The sequence below is a fragment of the Xenopus laevis genome, chromosome 3S (assembly GCF_017654675.1).
Source record: "Xenopus laevis strain J_2021 chromosome 3S, Xenopus_laevis_v10.1, whole genome shotgun sequence".
In the NCBI taxonomy this organism is placed as follows: Eukaryota; Metazoa; Chordata; class Amphibia; order Anura; family Pipidae; genus Xenopus; species Xenopus laevis.
Window position 1 is genome coordinate 7,496,098 of NC_054376.1, and position 22,724 is coordinate 7,518,821.

Here is a 22,724-nt window from a genome sequence, read left to right on the forward strand (position 1 = left end):
GGTTGCACTTGAAGGAGCTACCGTATTTATCCTGTGTATTTAGTACATGGGAATATCACTGATAGAATTGATTTTTGGTATAATGTGATAGCCTAGGTAAGGCTCTGCTAGTAATTCCTTAATTGAGGAAAACAATGTTTCATTAAACAAATAAATACATAAAGCTATAGAGAAAATAAAAATGAAGATGTAGTGTTTTTTTTCTAATGAATTGGGCTACTGACAGGTAATGTGCCATAATATTAATTTACAACCTCCTGGAGTCTATGCAAGCTCTGCTGCACCCCTCCCCCCAAATAAGGTAACAGGAATGAAACCAGAATATAGGGCAGATTTACTATAGGGAGAAGTGGCCGTTGCTAGCGAAAATTCGCCAGAAATCCCATCCGCAGGCAGGGTCGAACTGGGGGGCTAGGGGCCCACCGGGACTCCTGTCCAGGGCCGCTGTCCAGGGCCCCTCTCCAGACCCTCCTACTCTGCCACGCATGCGCAAAGGGAACCGCGCACATGCGCAAAAGGAGCTACGCCGTGCGCATGCACGAACGGCACTGTGCAGCACCAAAATTTTGTTTTCTTGTAGGGCCAGCAGATTAGTAGAGGGGGTTTGGCCCGGCGGGGGCCCACCAGGTTTTTTCTCACCGGGCCAGTCCGACCCTGTCCGCAGGCACATCTCCAAATTACTAACAGGTGAAGGGGACAATTCACTAGCGCAGTTACGCACCCTATCGCCAGGCGAACTACTGTTACTCCGCAAATTGACTAAAGTGTCAATTTTACAGAACGTTACCTCTTCTGTCAGAGTTTCCTTCGCCACCTTAGACCTGGCGACCTGATAAGATGAAGCTACATCCTCCTCAATCTTATGTCAGTGACATCATATCCTGTATGGCGCGGGCGTTTTTTCATATCTTAAAGCGGGATTGCCTTTAAAAGATCTAACTATTAAAGATTTTAAAAGTGATTTTTTTTTTGACCATTTGAGGGACATGCCACATTTGTTTTAGGGTGGGCTCATGTCTAGGACATTAGAGGATCTCTTTTTGTCTTTATTTTGTTTCCTTGGACATTTGTAATAACAAATGGCCACTTCAAGCATTTGCACCAACATCTCTAATATATATATATATATATATATATGACCTATATGTACCCGCCCTATTTAAATTAACCTAAGCGTCGGTGTACTAATGAAGCAGAATTGAACGTTAGCGAAAGATCGCTATGAAATTCTCTAGCTGAAGAATTAACGCTATCGAAACTTCCCCAGAGTTCGGCTGCTGAGACGCAACTTCGCCTTTTATCGAATTAGCGTAGTGGTAATGAATTTGTGTGGCGCATCGTTCGTTGGTGAAAATGCCCCAAGGAGTTCTTGTTGTTGATGAAGGAATTCTCAAACCTAGGTCAAGAATGTGACTTGAAGGACAAATATTCTTGCTCCAAAGCTTTTCCTGATAGAAATCATTGTTTCTTTCCATCCTTCCACTGAAAAGCCTATTCAGAAACCAAGACAGAATAGCTGATGCCTCGTGCTCCCGACACAACCAGTGTTTGTCTTTAAAGGTATGCAAGGGAGAATCACACGCTGTCTGGTGCACTCTAAACACTGAGCTCATCACAATGTGCTCTACTCATAGTAATAAAAAAAAAATCCCTGAATTGAATAAGACTCAAGCAAATCCCACCCATAACATGATGCAAAGGATGGGGGGGAGAGAAATGCTGGCATGTTGAACAGATGTTTCTAGGAGTTGCATTACTGTCTCATGCCTGATGCTGAGAATTTGCTTGGCTCACTGATAAGGAAATGTCTTGAAGGCAACCAAAAAATGTCTCAAGGGTTTTTGGCCAAGGGATTAGGAAGAGTAATTTAGAGCATGGACAGTTGACAGTGAAATGGAGGAGGAGAGGACGACGCAGAGGAACATTTCAGGGGAGTTGAAGGATGAAGATGATGACTATCCCACCTGGGTGGTCAGCACTCTAACCACAATCCTGGTGGTCACCATTAGTGGAGATATCATTGGGAACCTTCTGGTCATCACATCAGTCTTCAGGAACAAGAAACTTCGCAAAGCAGGTGAGAGGGGGAGGCCGTGTGGGTGATTCTCAATGGGAGTTGACTTCACAACTTGGAACAGTGATCTTCAAGCTCTCTCGGGAGGCCGGAGGTTGTGGGTTAGCAGCAAAGGTTTGAAGATCAATGTTTGCAGGCATAAATATCAATGTAATTGTATGATACAACTACAGAAATGCTATTGAAAATGATTCCGATCTGATTTCAGGCATGTCTATACACCAGAGGGGTGTTACTAGGACCCAGAGGGAACTTTTTTTTTAGCCCAAAACACAAAAGGATGCAATTGTTTCCTTTGGCACACAGATCATTAATAAAGCTCTTCCGAACTCAATTAGCTCCCCGCTGAATCCCAGTGTTCGTTGACTTCAAAAGGAATCAGCAGCCTGGGTTATCTTCCACTTATCTCCCAATCCACGGGGCAGAACCAGGGCATAGATTTGTACATTTGTGCTTTCGACTTTATTCATAAGTAATGCCTATTTATTATTTACTTCCCCTTGCATAGAACATTAAAAAACATGGAATAATTTGTGCCTACAGATCATGCTGTTAGTGTATATTCTTCCTTGGGGCTGGCTGACTTGTTACCTCCATAGAGGAACCCTCCATAGACCTGAAGAAAACATCCCAGCTAGAAGCCTAATGGAAGATGCTTTTGAAGTCTACTGGATGCTATTGATGCCATTAAGTGTCTCAGCCTGAAACAAGCAGCATGGCATCTCCCAATAGTTTAATTATACATATATTTATAGAATAATGTGCTCTTCACAGAGTTGGCAAATCAGACTCTGCATAACCAGAGAATATTAAAGGGGAAGGTCACCTTTTGGTAACATCTACTTTAAATGAATAAAAAAACACTTTTTCTTATAATTAAAAACTAAGCATTTACCCAATCGTGTTCCCCAATCTGCCCCTCCGGTAGCCCAATCCCCTGCTCATTTATTAGCTTGGCAGTAGACATTTAGGCTGGCAATAGAATTCATGCTGTGCAAATCAGCAAGGAAAGAAAGGGCAATAAGCAATACTCACACTGCCCAGTGCCTTTGTGGGCCATTGCAATACCCCTGTATTGGGTTTGTGTATACTTCACATGAACATTTAAAGAAACACTATTTTTTTTTGTAATATCGGTAAAGAAGTTACTATTAGCTCCCATAAAGTTCAACAGGGTAGAATATTACCCTTGTGGGGGATGCAGCTGTGCATGGGGTGCGGCTGTGCATGGGGTGCGGCTGTGCATGGGGTGCGGCTGTGCATGGGGTGCTGCTGTGCATGGGGTGTAGCTGTGCATTGAGTGATGCTGTGCATGGGGTGCGTCTGTGCATGGGGTGCTGCTGTGAATGGGGTGCTGCTGTGCATGGGGTGCGGCTGTGCATGGGGTGCGGCTGTGCATGGGGTGCTGCTGTGCATGGGGTGTAGCTGTGCATTGAGTGATGCTGTGCATGGGGTGCTGCTGTGCATGAGGTGCGTCTGTGCATGGGGTGCTGCTGTGCATGGGGTGTAGCTGTGCATTGAGTGATGCTGTGCATGGGGTGCGTCTGTGCATGAGGTGCAGCTGTGCATGGGGTGCTGCTGTGAATGGGGTGTTGCTGTGCATGGGGTGCTGCTGTGCATGGGGTGCAGCTGTGCATGGGGTGCTGCTGTGCATGTGGTGTAGCTGTGCATTGAGTGATGCTGTGCATGGGGTGCGGCTGTGCAGGCTGCGTGGGCCCTTAGTGCAGATGAGCAGACACACTGACATATGAAAGAATTCATTCTACAGATGAAGGGTCAGACCTTCTAATTGTTGTTGCAACCTCTGACTAATTGCTATGCTAACAAGTAGACCTTTAATGTTGTCATGATAAACCCACTTCTGTGTTAAACTTGCAATATACGAGCAAATAAAAACTGCCATCTTGGTCCCTTCAGACCATCCCGATCACTGCTAACAGACATGGGGGAACATCAGACCCTTATGAGTTTATTCTCTGTCTGCATTTTTCCAGGAGTTGGGGGTTGGTGTTTACCAGTAAGGAGGCATCTCCTTTTTCCAGGGGTTGAGGGGATTTACCCTTGGGTGGGCCTGACGACCAATATGTGGCCTAAGTTTGACCAGTCATTAAAAATCCCATCGGGTGTAGACTGTCTTGGTGCATCCATGTTGTCTTCACTAGACAGGCTCCTGTAGGCCAAAAGTATGATCCTATGATTGTCCCCACGTGTAGGTGACCAAACTATAAGCCCCTGTCTCTGTTCAGTCTAATAAAAACAAAAATAATTATTTGGCCAAACTGCCCATATGATGAGAACTGCATGGAGTGTGGAGTTCTCATCTGCTGATTCAGCATTCACTGGCTGACATGATACATCAAGCAATGAGATATTTATATCTGCCCAATCAATGACCTGACCAATATCCACAGTAAATACTGTACATATCAATCAGCATCTTCGGGCCCCCATACGTACCAAAAATCATTTTAAGATTGAATACTATGTTATTGGTACATGTAAAGCCAGCTTTATTCAACTCTATTCAGCAGAACATCTGACTTAAAGGAGAACTAAACCATAAAAATGAATGTGGCTAAAAATGCCATATTTTATATAGTGAACTTATTGCACGAGGCTAAAGTTTGAGCTTGTCAATAGCAGCAATGATCCAGGACTTCAAACTTGTCACAGGGGGTCACCATCTTGGAAAGTGTCTGTGACACTCACATGCTCAGTGGGCTCTGATTGGCTGTTGAGAAGCTAAGCTTAGGGCTCGTCACTAATTATCCAGCAGAAAATGAGCTTCCCTGGCTGTAATATAAGCTGATGCTACAGGTTTGCTGATTATTCAATTCTGATGCTAATTGCACTGGTTTCTGTGCTGCCATGTAGTAATTATCTGTATTAATTACTAATCAGCCTTATATTGTGACATTTCTATTCTATGTGTACAGTATATTGTGAGTGGGTCCCTAAGCTCAGTAAGTGACAGCAGCACAGAGCATGTGCAGTGAATCAGCAGAAAAGAAGATGGGGAGCTACTGGAGACACAGATCTGACCCTGGGGTTCAGATATATTCGCACGTCAATAAATGGAACTAAAAAAGGTCCATAAACTCATTCACATAGCTTAACACATACTGGAAAAAGCCCAAGTGCACCACCCTGGGCCTTCAACTAAGGGAGTGGATCCGACCATATAGATGTAGAGCATGCACTCGAAGAGCAATATCTCAAACAGACGTGTATAGGATGGTAGTTTATTGCCATATTCAACATACTGTATAATCCATCAAGGCATTGGCATTTTGCATTTATGCCTTAAACAACTATCTTTCATAGATATAGTAGGGCACCTTAAAGGGTAAGTAAACCTTTAAAAGAGGCTGCTCTGATGTTCTTCTGCTTAGGAAAGATTTGAGAAAGGTTTCTAATTGTTTTCCTAAGCAGAAGAACATCAGAGCAGCCTCTTTCTTTCTCCTGACAACTTCCTTGACTACTTGGTGGTCAGACTGGTCAGAAACTGACCAGCAGGTGGTGCTGTTGTAACAACATTCATTCATATTAACAGCACATGTATCCCTTAATATCTTGGGATAAAAAGAAAATAAATAATGAATGTAAATGACAAAAGTGCTTAGAATAGCACTCTCATCAATTTTACATTCACTCATTTTTTGAGGGATACTTATCCTTTCAGTGAAAAATCAGGGATAATTCTGTTAAATTAATTTGCTATGTGCATATATTGCAGACTGATTCGATATGATGCCGGCGACCCTCATGTTTCTATATGATATAGTATCTTACAATCGCCTGAGTTTTCTTTCAACACTAGAGCTGTGGGGCAGAATAAAAACTGTAATCATTTAGTAAATTATACCCCGGCTACAATAAATCATTGTCAGGCACCTTATTGACCTATAGAAAAGAAAATGACTTCTCATTAACTTATTAAATATCACTGACACTCTCAGCATTCTCAATAACTGTCCTTTCATTGGGTAGAGATTCTGCTATAAGCACTTCTGTAATTAATAAGCCAGGAGATGTTCACTAGAGGCCTTCAAAAATACAGTATAAATTATCTATTTTCATGTAGAGTTCTTTGAAAATAAGAAGAAAGGAATACTAGTAAATGTATGCGCATTGCATTTAGAAGACATAATAGCGTAGAAGAAGTGGGGGTGTTTCTACAACAGCCACAGAATTGTAAATCATTTGGAATAATATGATGTAACTGACTTAGAATTAGAATACTAGTGCTCTGATTGGCTTTATTTTTGACTGGAACACTAGAAGGGTCAATAACAAAGACCCTGAATAGAAGAGTTACCCCTATATGTAATAAAAGGCACTACGTCTGCCAGGTGACCAGTAAATGCTACCTGCTGATTGGTTGATATGAGTCACTGCTCCTGGGCAAACTTAGTGTCCTTTATTACATTTGGGGGTAAGGGTGCTAAAGGGGTGGAAACCTTAGTTCTGATGCAGAGACCACTTTTGTCCGGGGTTTAGTACATGGTACCATAAGGCATGCAGTAAGTACAGAGCCCCGTTGTTACCTGCCTCTATTGCTGCTCCCGAATCTGCACGTCTGAATGAAGCACAAATTTGAGAAGATTAGGAGGCAGGGTCGAAACTAGGGGTAGGCGGAGTAGGCACATGTCTAGGGCGCAAAGCTCGAGGGGCGCCAGTCACATACCTACTTTGCCTCCTAGTCCGGTCCCCTCTCTGCCTGATTGTGTGCTTGTCCATGCGTGCCTATCGCGCGTATTCGCATCCAAGTCTATTGGCACATGCATGCGAGAGCGTGTATTCGCATCCGAGGTTATTGGCGCATGAGTGCGCAAGCGTGTATTCGCATCCGAGTCTATCAGGAGAAAGAAAGAGGCTGCTCTGATGTTCTTCTGCTTAGGAAAACAATTAGAAACCTTTCTCAAATCTTTCCTAAGCAGAAGAACATCAACCTCTTTCTTTCTCCTGACAACTTCCTTGACTACTTGGTGGTCAGACTGGTCAGAAACTGACCAGCAGGTGGCTCTGTTGGAACAAAATTCATTCATATTAACAGCACATGTATCCCTTAATATCTTGGTATAAAAAGAAAATAAATAACGAATGTATATTGCAAAATTTCTTAGAAAAGCACCGTCATCCTTTTTACTTTATGCTTATTTTAAAGGTTTACTTATCCTGTAAGGCAAGCGTCATAAACTAAACTCAGAATATCTTCAGCAATTAGCAGTGGGACTCACGTTATTAATTATTTGTAAAGGGCACATTTATTCATTTATAACACGTGAAATACATTTCATGCCATCATCATCATTTGTGGCTAATTACTTATAATGGATTAAATGATTAAGAGGCAAAAAAAGACCATTTTTTACGTAACAGCCTGTTGCATACCGAGAAAAGATATCATTAATTAGCATGTAAAACAATGTGTGACGCTTTTCACTAGTTACAACAAAATCCTCTGAAATATACATTTTCCCATAGTGCCTTTGGGTTACTCTGATTATATTTAACATTCAGCTCACTGGTCTAGAAATTTGAGCCTTTGTTTCCTATTCAATATTTCACATATTTATTCTGCTTTGAATGCAAAAAATTCTGGATACGTTCTACAATGAAGTGGTATGGTCTCTCTGGTTTCCTTTTAACAGTCCAAGGACATAATTGCAGGTTAATAATGAGAATGACCCTACTGGGCTCCCTCCCTAGGAGTTACAAGTTACAGTGATATTTGGGGGGTAATGCTTATTTTCTTTACTAGAAATTGATGGAAGCCAGTCTGAAGGATTAAGGGACTTCCTCCCTAGTAGGGGACAAAAGCCTTGACAAGGTACAGTCATATTTGGGGGGGTTAATGCTTATTTTCTCTGATAGAAACCCATGGAAGCCAGTCTGAAGTATAAATGGGTAAATAAATAAACACTATACACTTGTTTTCTGTCCTTCATGTTTACAAGCTTTCATATAGCTATAACCTTGAGAACCAAGAGGGCCCTTGAACCATTGTTGGACTTTAAATGGGGCCTTGAACTGAACGAGTGTGACAACCACAGTGCATATGTTTGTGTGAACGTGTAAGATTTACTGCAACTGGACAGAATGATTAACAATCTCTGAAAACCATGGCAACAAGTACATTCTTCATATTGGACATCAGCTCTAGTGGCCGTCAACAGATGTTGCTGCTATTTCCTTCCAGGTTCAGATATGCCTGATCCAGGACCTCCAATAGAGAAGCTTCCATGCATGTGCCGGCTGTGTTTACTCACATATGCTAAGAAGGGGATCTTTGTACATAAGAAAGATGCCAGCTCATTTTTGTGATCCTTTAAAGCAGTTGTTGTTTTTGGGGAGACACATACATCATATAAGTATTTACCCCTAAACTTTACTCTACTTGACCATCAAGCTTCATTTAGGAGTATTCATTGAAGAAAACAAGCAATTTTCCTGGATCCCTCTTACCTGGATTTTAGTCTGGGTCTCCAGCAAAGATTCTGTGCTCCTTGTACAGTCTAGGAACCCCTACTTTAAAGGGATTCTGTCTTTATCTCAATTATTTCTAAATGACGCTGTTTACACTGCAAATAATTCACTCTACCATGTAAAATTTGATTCCTTACTCAACAATTGTATTTTTTTAGTTGTAATATTGGTGTGTAGGTGCATCTCAGGTCATTTTGCCTGGTCATGTGCTTTCAGAAAGAGCCAGCACTTTAGGATGGAACTGCTTTCTGACAGGCTGTTGTTTCTCCTACTCAATGTAACTAAAGGAGTCGAAGTGGGACATGTAATTTTACTAATGAGTGCTGTTCTTATATCTACCATGGAAATGTTATCTGGTTATCTTCCCATTGTTCTGCTGATGGGCTGCTGGGGGGGTGATATCACTCCAATTTGCAGTACAGCAATAAAGATCGACTAAAGTTTATCAGAGCACAAGTCACATGACTGGGGGCACCTGGGAAACTGACAATATGTCTTGCCCCATGTCAGATTTCAAAATTATATATAAAAAATCAGTTTCCTCTTTTGAAAAACCGATTTCAATGCAGAAGTCTGCTGGAGCTGCACTATTAACTGATGCATTTTGGAAAAAAAAACATGTTTTCCCATGACAGTATTCCCTTTAAAGGATAAGTAAACCTTTAAAATAAGTGAATGTAAAATTGATGAGAGCGCTATTCTAAGCACTTTTGTCATTTATATTCATTATTTATTTTCTTTTTATTCCAAGATATTAAGGGATACATGTGCTGCTAATATGAATGAATTTTGTTCCAACAGCGCCACCTGCTGGTCAGTTTCTCACCAGTCTGACCACCAAGTAGTCAAGGAAGTTGTCAGGAGAAAGAAAGAGATTGCTCTGATGTTCTTCTGCTTAGGAAAACAATTAGAAACCTTTCTCAAATCTTTCCTAAGCAGAAGAACATCAGAGCAGCCTCTTTCTTTCTCCTGACAACTTCCTTGACTACTTGGTGGTCAGAAAAAGAAAATAAATAATGAATGTAAATGACAAAAATGCTTAGAATAGCACTCTCATCAACTCTACATTCACTTATTTTAATTTAAAGGTTTACTTATGCTTTAAAGGAAACGTAACCTTGTTTTATTAGTATTATGACCTAAGGCTGGTTTGCTACTTCTCATAGCTTTATGGAACAGCTCCCTACTCAACAACCACTTACCTTCCAGGTTCCTCTGGCTTAGCTGTGCTCCCGTGTTCTGGGGTTAAGCAAAACACATTGTTCAAGGGTGTGTGGTACCGGGGTACACATGCATTTACCGTGCACCATAGCATGGCACATGGTGCTTGTCTTTTTCAGAATGTAGCAGCTCAGATGGTTTTGGGTGAAAATCCACATGTTTCTTACCCTCCCTCAGAAACTTCGGAACATCTCTTTAGCCCTTGCTTGATGTTGCACTGACAGCTGATCCAATGGCTGGCTGCACTACAAGAGCCACTCAGAAAATAAAGGATTTAGTTCTGATGTTGCAATTAGTCTTCAAAGGTTCTGGATAAGTCAGAGCCAAATGACTTCTTGATTTAATGGACAGAAGATTAGACTTCCTTTAAGGTGCAATCAGGAATGTGATTTTCCGGGTCACTTCTCCAGCAGCAGAAGAATCCCTAACAAGCTGTCCTTCCCTTGTAGTCAGAGCACAAGTGTAAACCTCCCGTTAGTCATCCAGTTTAATTAAAGGTGACAGGATCTTTACTCTTTCATTCATATATAACAATGATTCCCACCCTCTTTGTTCTGCACAACGGTTTAGACACCAATAGCCACTGGCTTTTCATGTATGGAATTGCCCCTCTGGGAAAGAAATGATTCCTGTCCTTTTCATGCTCACCTTATTTGGCCCGGCAGTCCTGGCCGATATCCATGTCCTATGAATATAAATCAGTTAGGGAACAGGAAAGTTTTAAAAATTTCATCTGATGATGCACCATATTGGCTAAAGTGGATAAACAATGGCACCTCTTCACTTTCTGCCACGGACACAAGGACGGAACTAGGGGTAGGCACAAGAGGCACCTGCCTAGCGGACACGAATAGAAGGGGGGGTACTGGGAAGACAAGGGTCTTCTGTCTACCCCTAATCCTGGTTTGCTACCCTCTGACAGTCTCCCCTCTGCTTTGTTCCGCTCCACTCTCTTTCCCCTCCCCCTTGCTGCTCTCTCCTCCCTCTCCTGGTACTCCTCTTTGACACTTGTCCCTCTCTTACTGCATGTGCAAGCGTTAGGGTTGCCAGCTGTCTGGATTTGACCCGGACAGCCCGGTTTTTTTGGAGGGCTGTCCAGGTCAAAACTGCCTTCCCAGTTTTCCTAACTTGGAAAACTAGGCAGGATTCCCAAAAATTGCCAATCGCCATGTCATAGTTCTAACCACTGATCCGCCCATGGCCTTCACTGTCCCACCCACAACATCATCATCCTGCCCCAGTGATATCATTGCCCATCCGGAGCTCACAGAGGGGAAAGGTGGCAACCCTAGCACCAGGGCTGGAACTAGGGGTAGGCAGAGTAGGCACGTGCCTAGGGTGCGAAGCTGGGGGGGCGCCAGGTACCTTCTCTGCCGCCTGCCTACCCCTAGTCTGGTCCCCTCTCTTCTCTAGACTTTCGGCTCGCGCTTGCGCATCCATTGGCGCATGCACTCCAGCATCCGTTGGCGCATGTGTGACAGCATCCGTACGTGCATACACGCTAGCGTCCGTTCACACACACATGCGTGCACCAGGTCGGCGCTGCGGCCGGCCAGGTTGCCTAGGTTGCCTGACCACCAAGTAGTCAAGGAAGTTGTCAGGAGAGAAGAAGAACATCAGAGCAGCCTCTTTCTTTCTCCTGACAACTTCCTTGACTACTTGGTGGTCAGACTGGTCAGAAACTGTCCAGCAGGTGGTGTTGTTGGAACAAAATTCATTCATATTAACAGTACATGTATCCCTTAATATCTTGGAATAAAAAGAAAATAAATAATGAATGTCAATTAGAATAAATAGAACTCTCATCAATTTTACATTCACTTATTTTAAAGGTTTACCTATCCTTTAATGACTGCACTAGGCAAATCCATACTGAAAAAGACCTTGGAGTCCTTGTAGATGATAAACTTGGCTGTAGCAAGCAATGCCAGTCAGCAGCATCAAGGGCAAATAACTGTATCAACAGTACAGATTGGCAGGAAGAGGAGTTTATTCTTCCACTTTACAAAACAATGGTGAAGCCCCATCTAGCATATGCAATGCAGTTTTGGTCTCCAGTGCTCAAACAAGATATTATTGGATTAGAGAGAGTCCAAAGAGGGGCAACTAAGCTGGTAAAGGGTATAGAAAGTCTTGGTTATAAGGAAAGACTGGCCAAGATGGGGTTTTCACTCTGGAGAAGAGCCACTTAAGGGGTGATATGATAACTATGTATAAATATATAAGGGGATCATATAATAATCTCTCTAATGCTTTATTTACCAGTAGGTCTTTCCAGCTGACACAAGGTCACCCATTCCGATTAGAAGAAAAGAGGTTCCACCTAAATATTGGGAAGGGGTTTGTTACAGTGAGAGCTGTGAAGATGTGGAATTGTCTCCCTGAATCAGTGGTACAGACTGATACATTAGATAGGTATAAGAAGGGGTTGGATGGTGTTTAGCAAGTGAGGGAATACAGGGATATGGGAGATAGCTCATAGTACAAGTTGATCCAGGGACTGGTCCCATTGCCATTTTGGAGTCAGGAAGGAATTTTTCCCCCTCTGAGACAAATTGGAGAGGCTTCAAATAGGGTTTTTGCCTTTTTATAAACCAACTAGTAGTTAGGCAGGTTATATAGTGACGTAAAAGTTGAACTCAACGGACGTGTATTTTTTCAACTAAATTGCATTGTTATTATGAAACAACCTAGATTAAAGGAGGAGGCGAGCCATAATTGAATTCGAGAATTGTGCCCATAGGAGTCCATATAGAGATTGGTTTGTCGGTCCACTTATTTTCAGAAATAACTATCCCTATATATATATATATATGATGCAGCATCTAACAATTGATTATATTTTAATTAATACATATTTTTTATCCTCTGCAGGAAATGCGTTTGTGGTCAGCTTGGCAGTGGCCGACTTGCTGGTCGCCTGTTACCCATACCCCTTGGTTCTGTTGGCAATTTTCAACCATGGCTGGAGCATGGGCCACTTGCATTGCCAACTGAGTGGATTCTTCATGGGACTCAGCGTGATCAGTTCTGTATTCAATATCACGGGGATTGCGGTCAATCGCTACTGCTATATCTGCCACAGCAGCCGGTACAATCGTCTGTTCTCCAACACCAGCACAATTTGCTACGTGGGTCTGGTATGGGTGTTGGCACTGGCAGCCATATTGCCAAACCTCTTTGTGGGATCCCTTCAATACGACCCTCGCATATTCTCCTGCACCTTTGCTCAATCTGTCAGCTCCCATTACACCATTGCTGTTGTCATCTTCCATTTTTTTTTGCCTATCGGGGTGGTGAGCTACTGCTATCTACGTATCTGGGTGCTGGTACTCAATATCAGGCACAGGGTCAAACCAGATAGGCACCTCCAGCACCAGACATGGCCTTACAATATCCATGGGTTTATCACCATGTTTGTGGTGTTTGTTCTCTTTGCAGTATGCTGGGGCCCGTTGAATATCATCGGACTGACAGTTGCCATCTATCCGCCCCTTGGAGATTCTATACCTCGATGGCTCTTTGTAGCTAGTTACTTCATGGCCTATTTCAACAGCTGTCTCAACGCTGTGGTCTATGGTGCTCTGAACAGAAACTTCCGTAGAGAATATAAGAAGATCCTGGTAAACATCTTCCAGTTAGCCTGAAGCACTGTTAAACATTTAGCCTTTAAATCATTCAACTCAGGCATGTCCAAAAGGTAGATTGGGATCTTCCAGTAGACTTTTATTAGTACATCTCAAGACACCGTCAACAAACAGCTGGACTAAATTACCCTTCTGTTTTATTCTTTTCATTCAGATATTTATTCTGTTAAGGTTACATAAGTTATACAAATTCTCTTATGAATCGATATGTTCAAAGGACAAGTAAACCTATAAAATAAGTGAATGTAAAATTGATGAGAGTGCTATTCTAAGCACTTTTGAAATTTAAATTCATTATTTATTATCTTTTTATTCCAAGATATTAAGGGATACATGTGCTGTTAATTTGAATGAATTTTGTTCCAACAGCGCCACCTGCTGGTCAGTTTCTGACCAGTCTGACCACCAAGTAGTCAAGGAAGTTGTCAGGAGAGAAGAAGAACATCAGAGCAGCCTCTTTCTTTCTCCTGACAACTTCCTTGACTACTTGGTGGTCAGACTGGTCAGAAACTGACCAGCAGGTGGCGCTGTTGGAACAAAATTCATTCAAATTAACAGCACATGTATCCCTTAATATCTTGGAATAAACAAAAAAAAAAATAATAATAAATGTGCTTAGAATAGCACTCTCATCAATTTTACATTCACTTATTTTAAAAGTTTACTTATCCGTTAAGTAATATTTTCCATGGTTGCTAACTATTATGCTAAATATTATGGATGTAGAGCATAATGGGACAACATCACTTAAAGTAGACCCTGCATTAGTAAAGTAGTAAAGTATGGGCATTCTTGATTTAACTGATGTATGTACAAAAGAAAAGAAAAAGCATCTTTTTTATGTAAAAGATACCCACACCTTCCATGAATAGCTGAGCGAGTCCTGAAAATGCTTTTGCACTATGGGAATAAAGCTAATTGCAATTCGCTGAATACAACAATCAAAACGGTGCAATTACGTATGGGATGCAGTTCAGCGTGCAAACTTGAAAAGGACGTTCACGTGCCTGTTTAGTATAAAATTCACAGCTTCTGGGCGGATTCTTAAAATAATTTTTTTATTTTTCATTAAGGGGGTCATGAATAATATTTTGTTTTACCATATTGATAGGATGGGGGAGAGAAAGGAGTTGGGTCCAAATATTACATTTAAAGGATAAGTAAACCTTTAAAATAAGTGAATGTAAAATTGATGAGAGTGCTATTCTAAGCACTTTTGTAATGTACATTCATTATTTATTTTCTTTTTATTCCAAGATATTAAGGGATACATGTGCTGTTAATATGAATGAATTCTGTTCCAACAGCGCCACCTGCAGGTCAGTTTCTGACCAGTCTGACCACCAAGTAGTCAAGGAAGTTGTCAGGAGAAAGAAAGAGGCTGCTCTGATGTTCTTCTGCTTAGGAAAACAATTAGAAAGCTTGATTTTATCCATGGAATAAAGATACAAATTTTAACAAATTCAGTGTGTGGCAGGAGTGCGTGCCTATTCGTCTTTTTCCTTAGTACAAATAAGACAAAGATTTACTTGACCTTTTAGGAGTACAGTGCACTTCTTACAGGCAGGAAAAACAAATATTTTTAAACGGGAACATTCAATATATTCTACCTCTAAATAACTTTATTTGTATATATGTGCGCATATTACTATATTTATAGATATGTGTATGTGTTCTCCCACACAAATACATACATATGCACCCACGTCCTCGTGGATTAATAATAAATCTGATTTACAAATACCGTGTCATCATCGTTTTCTTATTATTTGTTTTTTCTGTTTTATAAATGTAAAATACAAATGGACTGTAGGCTTTATTCAATTAGTGCAAGAGCACTAAGGGGCACAAAACGGCACTTCTATCTGTCAACATATGGGAGCACTGATGTGAGGCGCAGAGCATCTTGGGACATAAAGCACATCACATGCCACAGGTCATGCAGGTTAGGGAACAGTCAAGGATAGTTTGGGTTTATAGTTCATGTACCCCAAGGTCTACTCATGCCCGACCTCTGCCCTATACCATTCACACCTCAACCCACCTGAGCTCGTACCTTCTCTTCCCAACCACCCTCACCAAATAGAGCTGGGGACTAGTATGGCTGGAGATTTTTGCAACTCTTTGAATTTCAAGTCAGAAGTATATAAAAAGCCAGTGGGGTGGGCATGTCGCTGGTAAATTTGCAGTACCATCTTGTTCCACCCCCTGGCCTGCTGCATGCCAATATTTTTCACTGATTGGTCATTAAAGAATAAGTAAACCTTTAAAATAAGTGAATGTAAAATCGATGAGAGTGTTATTCTAATCACTTTTGTCATTTACATTCATTATTTATTTTCTTTTTATTCCAAGATATTAAGGGATACATGTGCTGTTAATATGAATGGATTTTGTTCCAACAGCGCCACCTGCTGGTCAGTTTCTGACCAGTCTGACCACCAAGTAGTCAAGGAAGTTGTCAGGAGAAAGAAAGAGGCTGCTCTGATGTTCTTCTGCTTAGGAAAACAATTAGAAACCTTTCTCACATCTTTCCTAAACAGAAGAACATCAGAGCAGCCTCTTTCTGTCCTGTTTTGTTTTGCTGAAAAATTAGCAAATTTACTTTTCCGACCCGTGTCCAAAATGTTTTGATGCTGTCGAATTTTCGCTGCGGTTTTGCGAATTTATTCTCTGTTGGCGAAAAGTGGAAATTCGTCACAAATTTGCCCATAACTATTGTCTTTCCATCATTTGGTTCTCCTTACCTTTAGAAAACAATTTGAAACCTTTCTCAAATCTTTCCTAAGCAGAAGAACATCAGAGCAGACTTTTTCTTTCTCCTGACAACTTCCTTGACTACTTGGTGGTCAGACTGGTCAGAAACTGACCAGCAGGTGGTGCTGTTGGAACAAAATTCATTCATATTAACAGTACATGTATCCCTTAATATCTTGGAAAAAAAAGAAAATAAATAATGAATGTAAATTCCAAAAGAGCCTAGAATAGAACTCTCATCAATTTTACATTAATTTATTTTAAAGGTGTACTTATCCTTTAAAGCAGGAGATGGCCATCTGTAATTCAGAGTTTTCTGAAAAATTGATTTCTGGATACCTGTTCTATAATGTTAACCCTATAACAGTACACCTGGAATGCTTTATTTTTGACGTACCCAATTGCTTGGCCTATTAAGCTTCTTTTATAATCAACAAAAATATGAACAACTTAAAAGAAAAGCCACTCGCACTTTGATCCGTCCTCATTTCTTGTGATTCATATTCTTTCTTGAACTTATTTCTAATTGATTTTTATAAAACTTCACAAGAAATAAATCTATTTTCTGGTTTGAAAAATAAAAAAAAATATAGAGGTTTCTGCTTTAAAACCTCAAGGCAAAGGATTGATTTAGCTCTACACATGGAATTGATGTGATTCTAAGAGCAGCGATTAAATACCTACAATGTTAATTAGATTAGCGCCAGGGACAGAGAGGAATGAAATGCATCAGAAAATCTATTTCTGAGGAGCAAAGGAATAAATACTGAATCTCATTATGACACGTTCAGAGGTGGGTTTTGTTTTGTTTAACCCCCTGAAATCTGGAAACCCACCTTTAGAACGGCTTCATTCACTGGCTGCTATGGGTTCATTAGTTCTGATGGGGGTTGGGAATACATACAAATTGGAAGCTCAACTGAAAAGATGTGAATTTTTCCCAAAATGTATTTTTTTTTTTATGCAGCTCAGATATATCCGTTCAGCTCTTTTCAGTTCCAAAATGTTTTTATTATTTTTCAAATTAAACAAGCCAGACTTTAACAAAAGATCAAAACTGTACAATGAGGAATGCCTAAGGGTAGGACTACACGGGCGTTTTCAGCGCGATCCGACACGCAAAAACTCAGTCGTCAAGTCGGAAGTGACGGAAATAAGGTAAGATATACAAATGTCGGATGAAGTCGTATTATTGATTATAAAGGAGTCCAGGGGTGACAGCCTTTCCGTTATTCAGAACTTTTTGGATAACGGTTTTCTGGACCTCAGTGATCACCAATTAGCTTGTGAGTAAAGGTGGCCATACATGGAGAGATGTCGCCAAACAAGCGGATCTCCCTCCCATATGCCCACCTTGAGGTGGGCAATATCGGGCTGATCCGATCGTGGGCCCTAGGGCCCAACGATCGGATCCTAATGATGCCTAACGGGCGGTCGGATCGCGGGACTGCATCAACGAATAGATGCGGCCGCGATCCAACGGGATTTTTTGTCCCATCCGATCGAGATCTGGCCGACTTTCAGCCAGATCTCGATCAGTGAAGCCCGTCGGGGGGCCCCATACACGGGCCAATAAGCTGCTTTTATCGGCCCGTGTATGGCCACCTTAACATGTTGCTCTTCAACCCCTTGGATGTTGCTCCCAGTGGCCTCAAAGCAGGTGCTCATTTTTGAATTCCAGACTTGGAGGCAAGTTTTGGTTTCATAAAAACCAAGTGCACAACCAGAGTCTCAATGTAGGTTGACAATCCACATAGGGGCTACCAAATGGCCAATCACAGCCCTTATTTGGCTACCCAAGAACATTTTTCATGCTAGTGTTGCTCCCCAACTCCTTTACTTCTGAATGTTGCTCACGGCTTCAAAAGGTTGGGGATCCCTGCCCTACCAGTACTGTTTTCTTATCACAGACAAAAGGGAAACCATTTTTAAAAAATTTGAATTATTTGCTTAAAACAGGAGCTGGCCTTCCGTAATTCAGTGAATGTAAAATTGATGAGAGTGCTATTCTAAGCTCTTTTGTCATTTGCATTCATTATTTATTTTCTTTGTATTCCAAGATATTAAGGGATACATGTGCTGTTAATATTGAGATAAATTCGGACTTTGATAAATAACCCCCCAAAGGTAGTGAAATAAGTCTACATTTTGTTGGGTACATTTTGGACAAAAAGACTGAGAGCCCAAGCCCAGTGTCCTTTTATACAATTTTCCATAGCCCAGATGGACCAATTTAAAGTTTTGTACTCTCCAGTTTTCGGACACCAAATACTAATATATTTATTTATGGAATGAGTGAGTTGTGAAGGAGTAAATGCAGTATGTAAGCAGCCAGACCACTTTTCTGCCACTATTTTAGGGTAAGGGCACACCTGGCGATTCAGGGATATTTAGTCACCTGGCGACTAATCGCCTCTTCTTTGGGGCGACTAATCTCCCTGAACGGCTTCCCCCTGTCTTCCGCCGGCTATAATGAAAAAACATGTCGCTTTGTATTCCGAAGTCGCCTGAAGTTTCCTCATGAGGCAACTTCGGGCGACTATGGAAAACGAAGCATCGCGTGTGCCATGCCTCAGGCGATCTCAGGGAGATTAGTTGCCCTAAAGAAGAGGCGATTAGTCGCCAGGCGACTAAATCTCCCTGAATCGCCAGGTGTGCCCTTACCCTTAAAAGGATGTTTTTGCTTGTTTCCGGACGACCAAAATTTTTGGGAAATGAGATCAATATTCATTAAATCGGTATTCTCAATAAAATCATTCATAGACTTCACTAGCCAGTGTTTCTGAAGAGCAAAATAATCTTTATTTTGGACTCAAATCAAACCTCTTAGTGAACATGTACTTGAAGTGGTCACCAGGCTTTAGGGTAAGGTCACACTGGGAGATTTGGGGAGATTTAGTCACCTGCCTCTTTTTCTGGGCGACAATTTTCCCGAATTGCTTTCACCTGCATTCCCGCCGGCTATAATGAGAAATCACAAGTGTGACCTTACCCTTAGGTTGTTATGACATCTAACTCAGGCCAGTTTTTTTTTTTTTATTATTTGAAAATTTTTATTATCTTAGAAGAGAGAGAAAGTCTTACAAACATAATAATACCACATGTATAAGTGGTGCATTTACATTATCTTAGATTGGCACAAAAAATTTTTGCAGGCATTGTTAAAAACATTACTGTGTGTGAGCAGTAAACCTCTTTATTGAACATAGAATCCTTTATTGGTGCTGTCGTCATGTGCTCAGCCCGTAATATGAGGAAAGTAATGGCCAATCCACTAACAATGCTTTGTGTAGTTCCAAGAGGGGAAGAAAAATGAGAACAATAGAGATAATAGTGTGGGAAAAATAAAGGGGGAGAGAGTGAGGGAGGGAGGTCAGAGGGTGAGAGCAGAGGAGCCAAACCATTGAGTCAGTTTGAGTCTGATTGGGTTGTCTCGAATTCAGCCCAGGGGAGCCATAGCAGTGCATTTTTGTATTCTGTACCTTGCAGAAATGCTCTAATGGTTTCCATATTCCGTATCCATTGCACTTTAGAGATAAGGGCCTGTTGGTTTGGTAAGTAGGTGCTCTTCCACTTGGCGGCTCTCAGCGTCTTCGCTGCCGTGAGTATATGTGTTGCTAGCCTATTAGAGTCTGAGGTCCGCAGTGCTGTAAGAGGTAGACCCAAAAGGAATGAAAAGGGGTCAGGTTTTATGGAAAGTTTAAAAATGGCAGATAGGGTGTGAGCCACCATGTCCCAAAAGTCCCTAACAACCTTGCAGGTCCACCACATGTGGTAAAATGTACCCCGCTCACCGCATCCTCCAAAACATAGTGAGGGAAGGCTGTTACTGGAGAGGTGGGCCAGCTTTGAGGGAGTGCAGTACCATCTGTATATCAGTTTATAGGCCTTCTCCAGTACTATGGTGCACACCGACGTTTTACCAGCCTTATCCCAAATTGTTTGCCACTGTTCCTTGTCAATTGACGCTTGTAAATCACTCTCCCACTTATTCATATACGGTTGTGCCAAAGTGGTATTATCCTCCGCGAGCCGGTCGTATATTATGGATATCAAGTGAGCAGTCTGATCTGAGTTGTTGCACAGAAGTTCGAATCGAGTGGGGGCTGGTACCAGAGTGTTGCTCTGGAAGAAGGTTTGGGTTACAAAATGACGTATCTGTAAGTATCTAAAAAACTGGCTGTTTGGGATTTGGTGATTGTCTTTAAGGTCTGAAAAGGTACGTATCTCTCGCCCTGTTACCAAAGTTGAGCAGAGATGTGCTTTATAATCTATCCAGGGGAGAAAATCCTTAGTTTCTAACCCTGGAGGGAATTTTTTATTTCGTAAGAATGTGCAGAATAATGAGTTGCGTGAAGATAGATGTAGTTTGTCTCTATATCTATCCCAGACTTGTAAGGAATGCGTCGTTGTGGGGGGAAGGTGGTTAGGAATGTCTCTATCTTTCTCCGGTATCCATATAAACTGATCCAATGTCATAGGGGTCAGGCTCGTGTTTTCAATTTCTAACCACGGCATGATAGGAGTTCTGTGCATCAAGACTACTTCAGATAATCTTGCTGCCATATAGTATCGGAATATGTGTGGCACTCCTATTCCTCCTATATTTTTTGGTTTTGTCATTATGTCCAGTTTTATTCTAGGTCGTTTATTATCCCAGATGAAATTCGTGATGGCCTTTTGCAATGAGTTAGCTGCCCTTTCCGAAAAGTATACTGGGAGAACTCGAAATAGATATAATATCCTTGGGAGAAGTGTCATCTTCACCGCCGAAATACGGCCAAACCAAGATAGCCCATATTTGCTCCAAGTTTGTAAGCTTGATTTTAAGGAGGCCAGTAGTGGAGCATAATTATTGTCATACAAGAGGTCATATTTGGCGGTTAGATGTATCCCGAGATATTTGATTGCCTGTTCTCGCCAATGAAAGTCAAAGTTGAGCTGTAATAGTTTTTTCTCCGTAGGATGCAACTTTATCGAGATTGCTTGCGATTTAGAGTGATTAATCTTGAACCCAGAGATGAGGCAAAATTGGTCTAACAGATCGTTCAGATGTGGTAATGAGGTTTGTGGTGAGCTTAAGGTAAGAAGAATGTCATCAGCGTATAAACTAATTTTATGGTCTGTCTCACCTACCCTGATGCCCGTAATTTGCGAATGGTTTCTGATGGCGTTGGCTAGGGGCTCCAATGAGAGGGCAAACAGGAGAGGGGAGAGTGGGCACCCTTGTCTCGTTCCCCCTCGTATGCTGATCTCCTCCGAGAGATGTCCCATCATTGTGACTCTGGCCGATGGGGCATTGTAGAGCTGTTGTACACCACGTAGGAAGGGAAGTGGCAAGTGTATCTCCTCTAATATCGACATCATATATTTCCAGTTCAGCCTATCAAAAGCCTTCTGAGCATCCAACGACAGCAACATAGTGGAGGGTGATTGTTTCTGCGCGAGATAGGTTAAAGTTATTGCTTTCCTGACATTGTCCCCTGCTTGCCTACCTGGGATAAATCCCACTTGATCAGGGTGTACTAGTAAGGGTAGATGAGAGGCTAGTCTGGTGGCCAGGATTTTTGCAAATAGTTTCATGTCCACATTTATCAAGGATATTGGGCGATAGCTCTCGCAGTTTAGTGGGTCCTTACCCTCTTTGTGTATCATACAGATAGTCGCCGCCTGCATGTGAGGTGTAGGAGGACGACCGTCTAGGAAAGATTGGTAGAGTGTGACCAATTGAGGAGACAGGATGTCCGCAAATTGTTTATAGTATCTAGCTGAGTAACCATCAGGGCCCGGGGACTTGCCCGATTTGGCGTTTTTGATCGCTTCTTGAATTTCTTCTTGTGTAATGGGGGCCTGTAGTTGGTCGTGATGCGTTGGCGAGAGGGAGGGTTTGGTCCAGTCTGATAAAAAGGAGGACTGCCTGGATTGCGTTGCCAAGGGGGCTTTATCATCTGAATACAGCTCTGCATAAAATGTGCGGAACAACTCTGCTATCTTGACTGTGTCTCTCGTAATATGTCCCCTTGAGTCCCGCATGGCGTGAATGGCGTGTGTTGCAGTGTGGTCTCTCAACTTGCGAGCCAGCATGTTGTGAGGTTTATTGGCATATTCAAAGTATTTCTGCTTGGTTCTGTTTAAGGCAAATGCTGCCTTGTCCGCCAGGAGTTGCGTCAGCTCTGATCTCAGTAAGTTAATCCGTTGTAGGATGGCTTGAGTGGGGTTTACTTTGTGCTGTAAAGACAAACCGTGTAACTCCTCTGTTATGGAAGAAACCTTCTTGAGTCGATCTTTTTTTGCCCTAGAGGCTATATTTATCAGAGTCCCCCTCACCACCGCTTTGTGGGCATCCCATCTAACCGCTAAGGAGGTGTCCATGGGGTCATTTTCTTTGAAGTAATCTGTCAAGGTTTTTCTCACTGTTGTGCAAGTCTCTTGATCCATAAGCAGCGAATCGTTCAGTTTCCAGGTGCCTCTACCTCGTATGGCATCCCACCGATCAAAGATAGCCTCTACCATCCCATGGTCCGACCATGTTATAT

At 41.9% G+C, this 22,724-nt stretch overlaps 1 protein-coding gene across 1 annotated transcript; it reads left to right on the forward strand.

Annotated features, from left to right (window-relative positions):
- The first annotated feature begins 1,712 nt into the window (after positions 1–1,712).
- LOC121402097 (melatonin receptor type 1A-like) lies at positions 1,713–13,703 on the forward strand. Its single transcript, XM_041587969.1, has 2 exons — positions 1,713–2,077; positions 12,659–13,703. Exons 1-2 carry the CDS (start codon positions 1,894–1,896, stop codon positions 13,429–13,431), a joined length of 957 nt encoding a protein of 318 aa, XP_041443903.1. The 5' UTR covers positions 1,713–1,893; the 3' UTR covers positions 13,432–13,703.
- Positions 13,704–22,724: the final 9,021 nt, after the last annotated feature.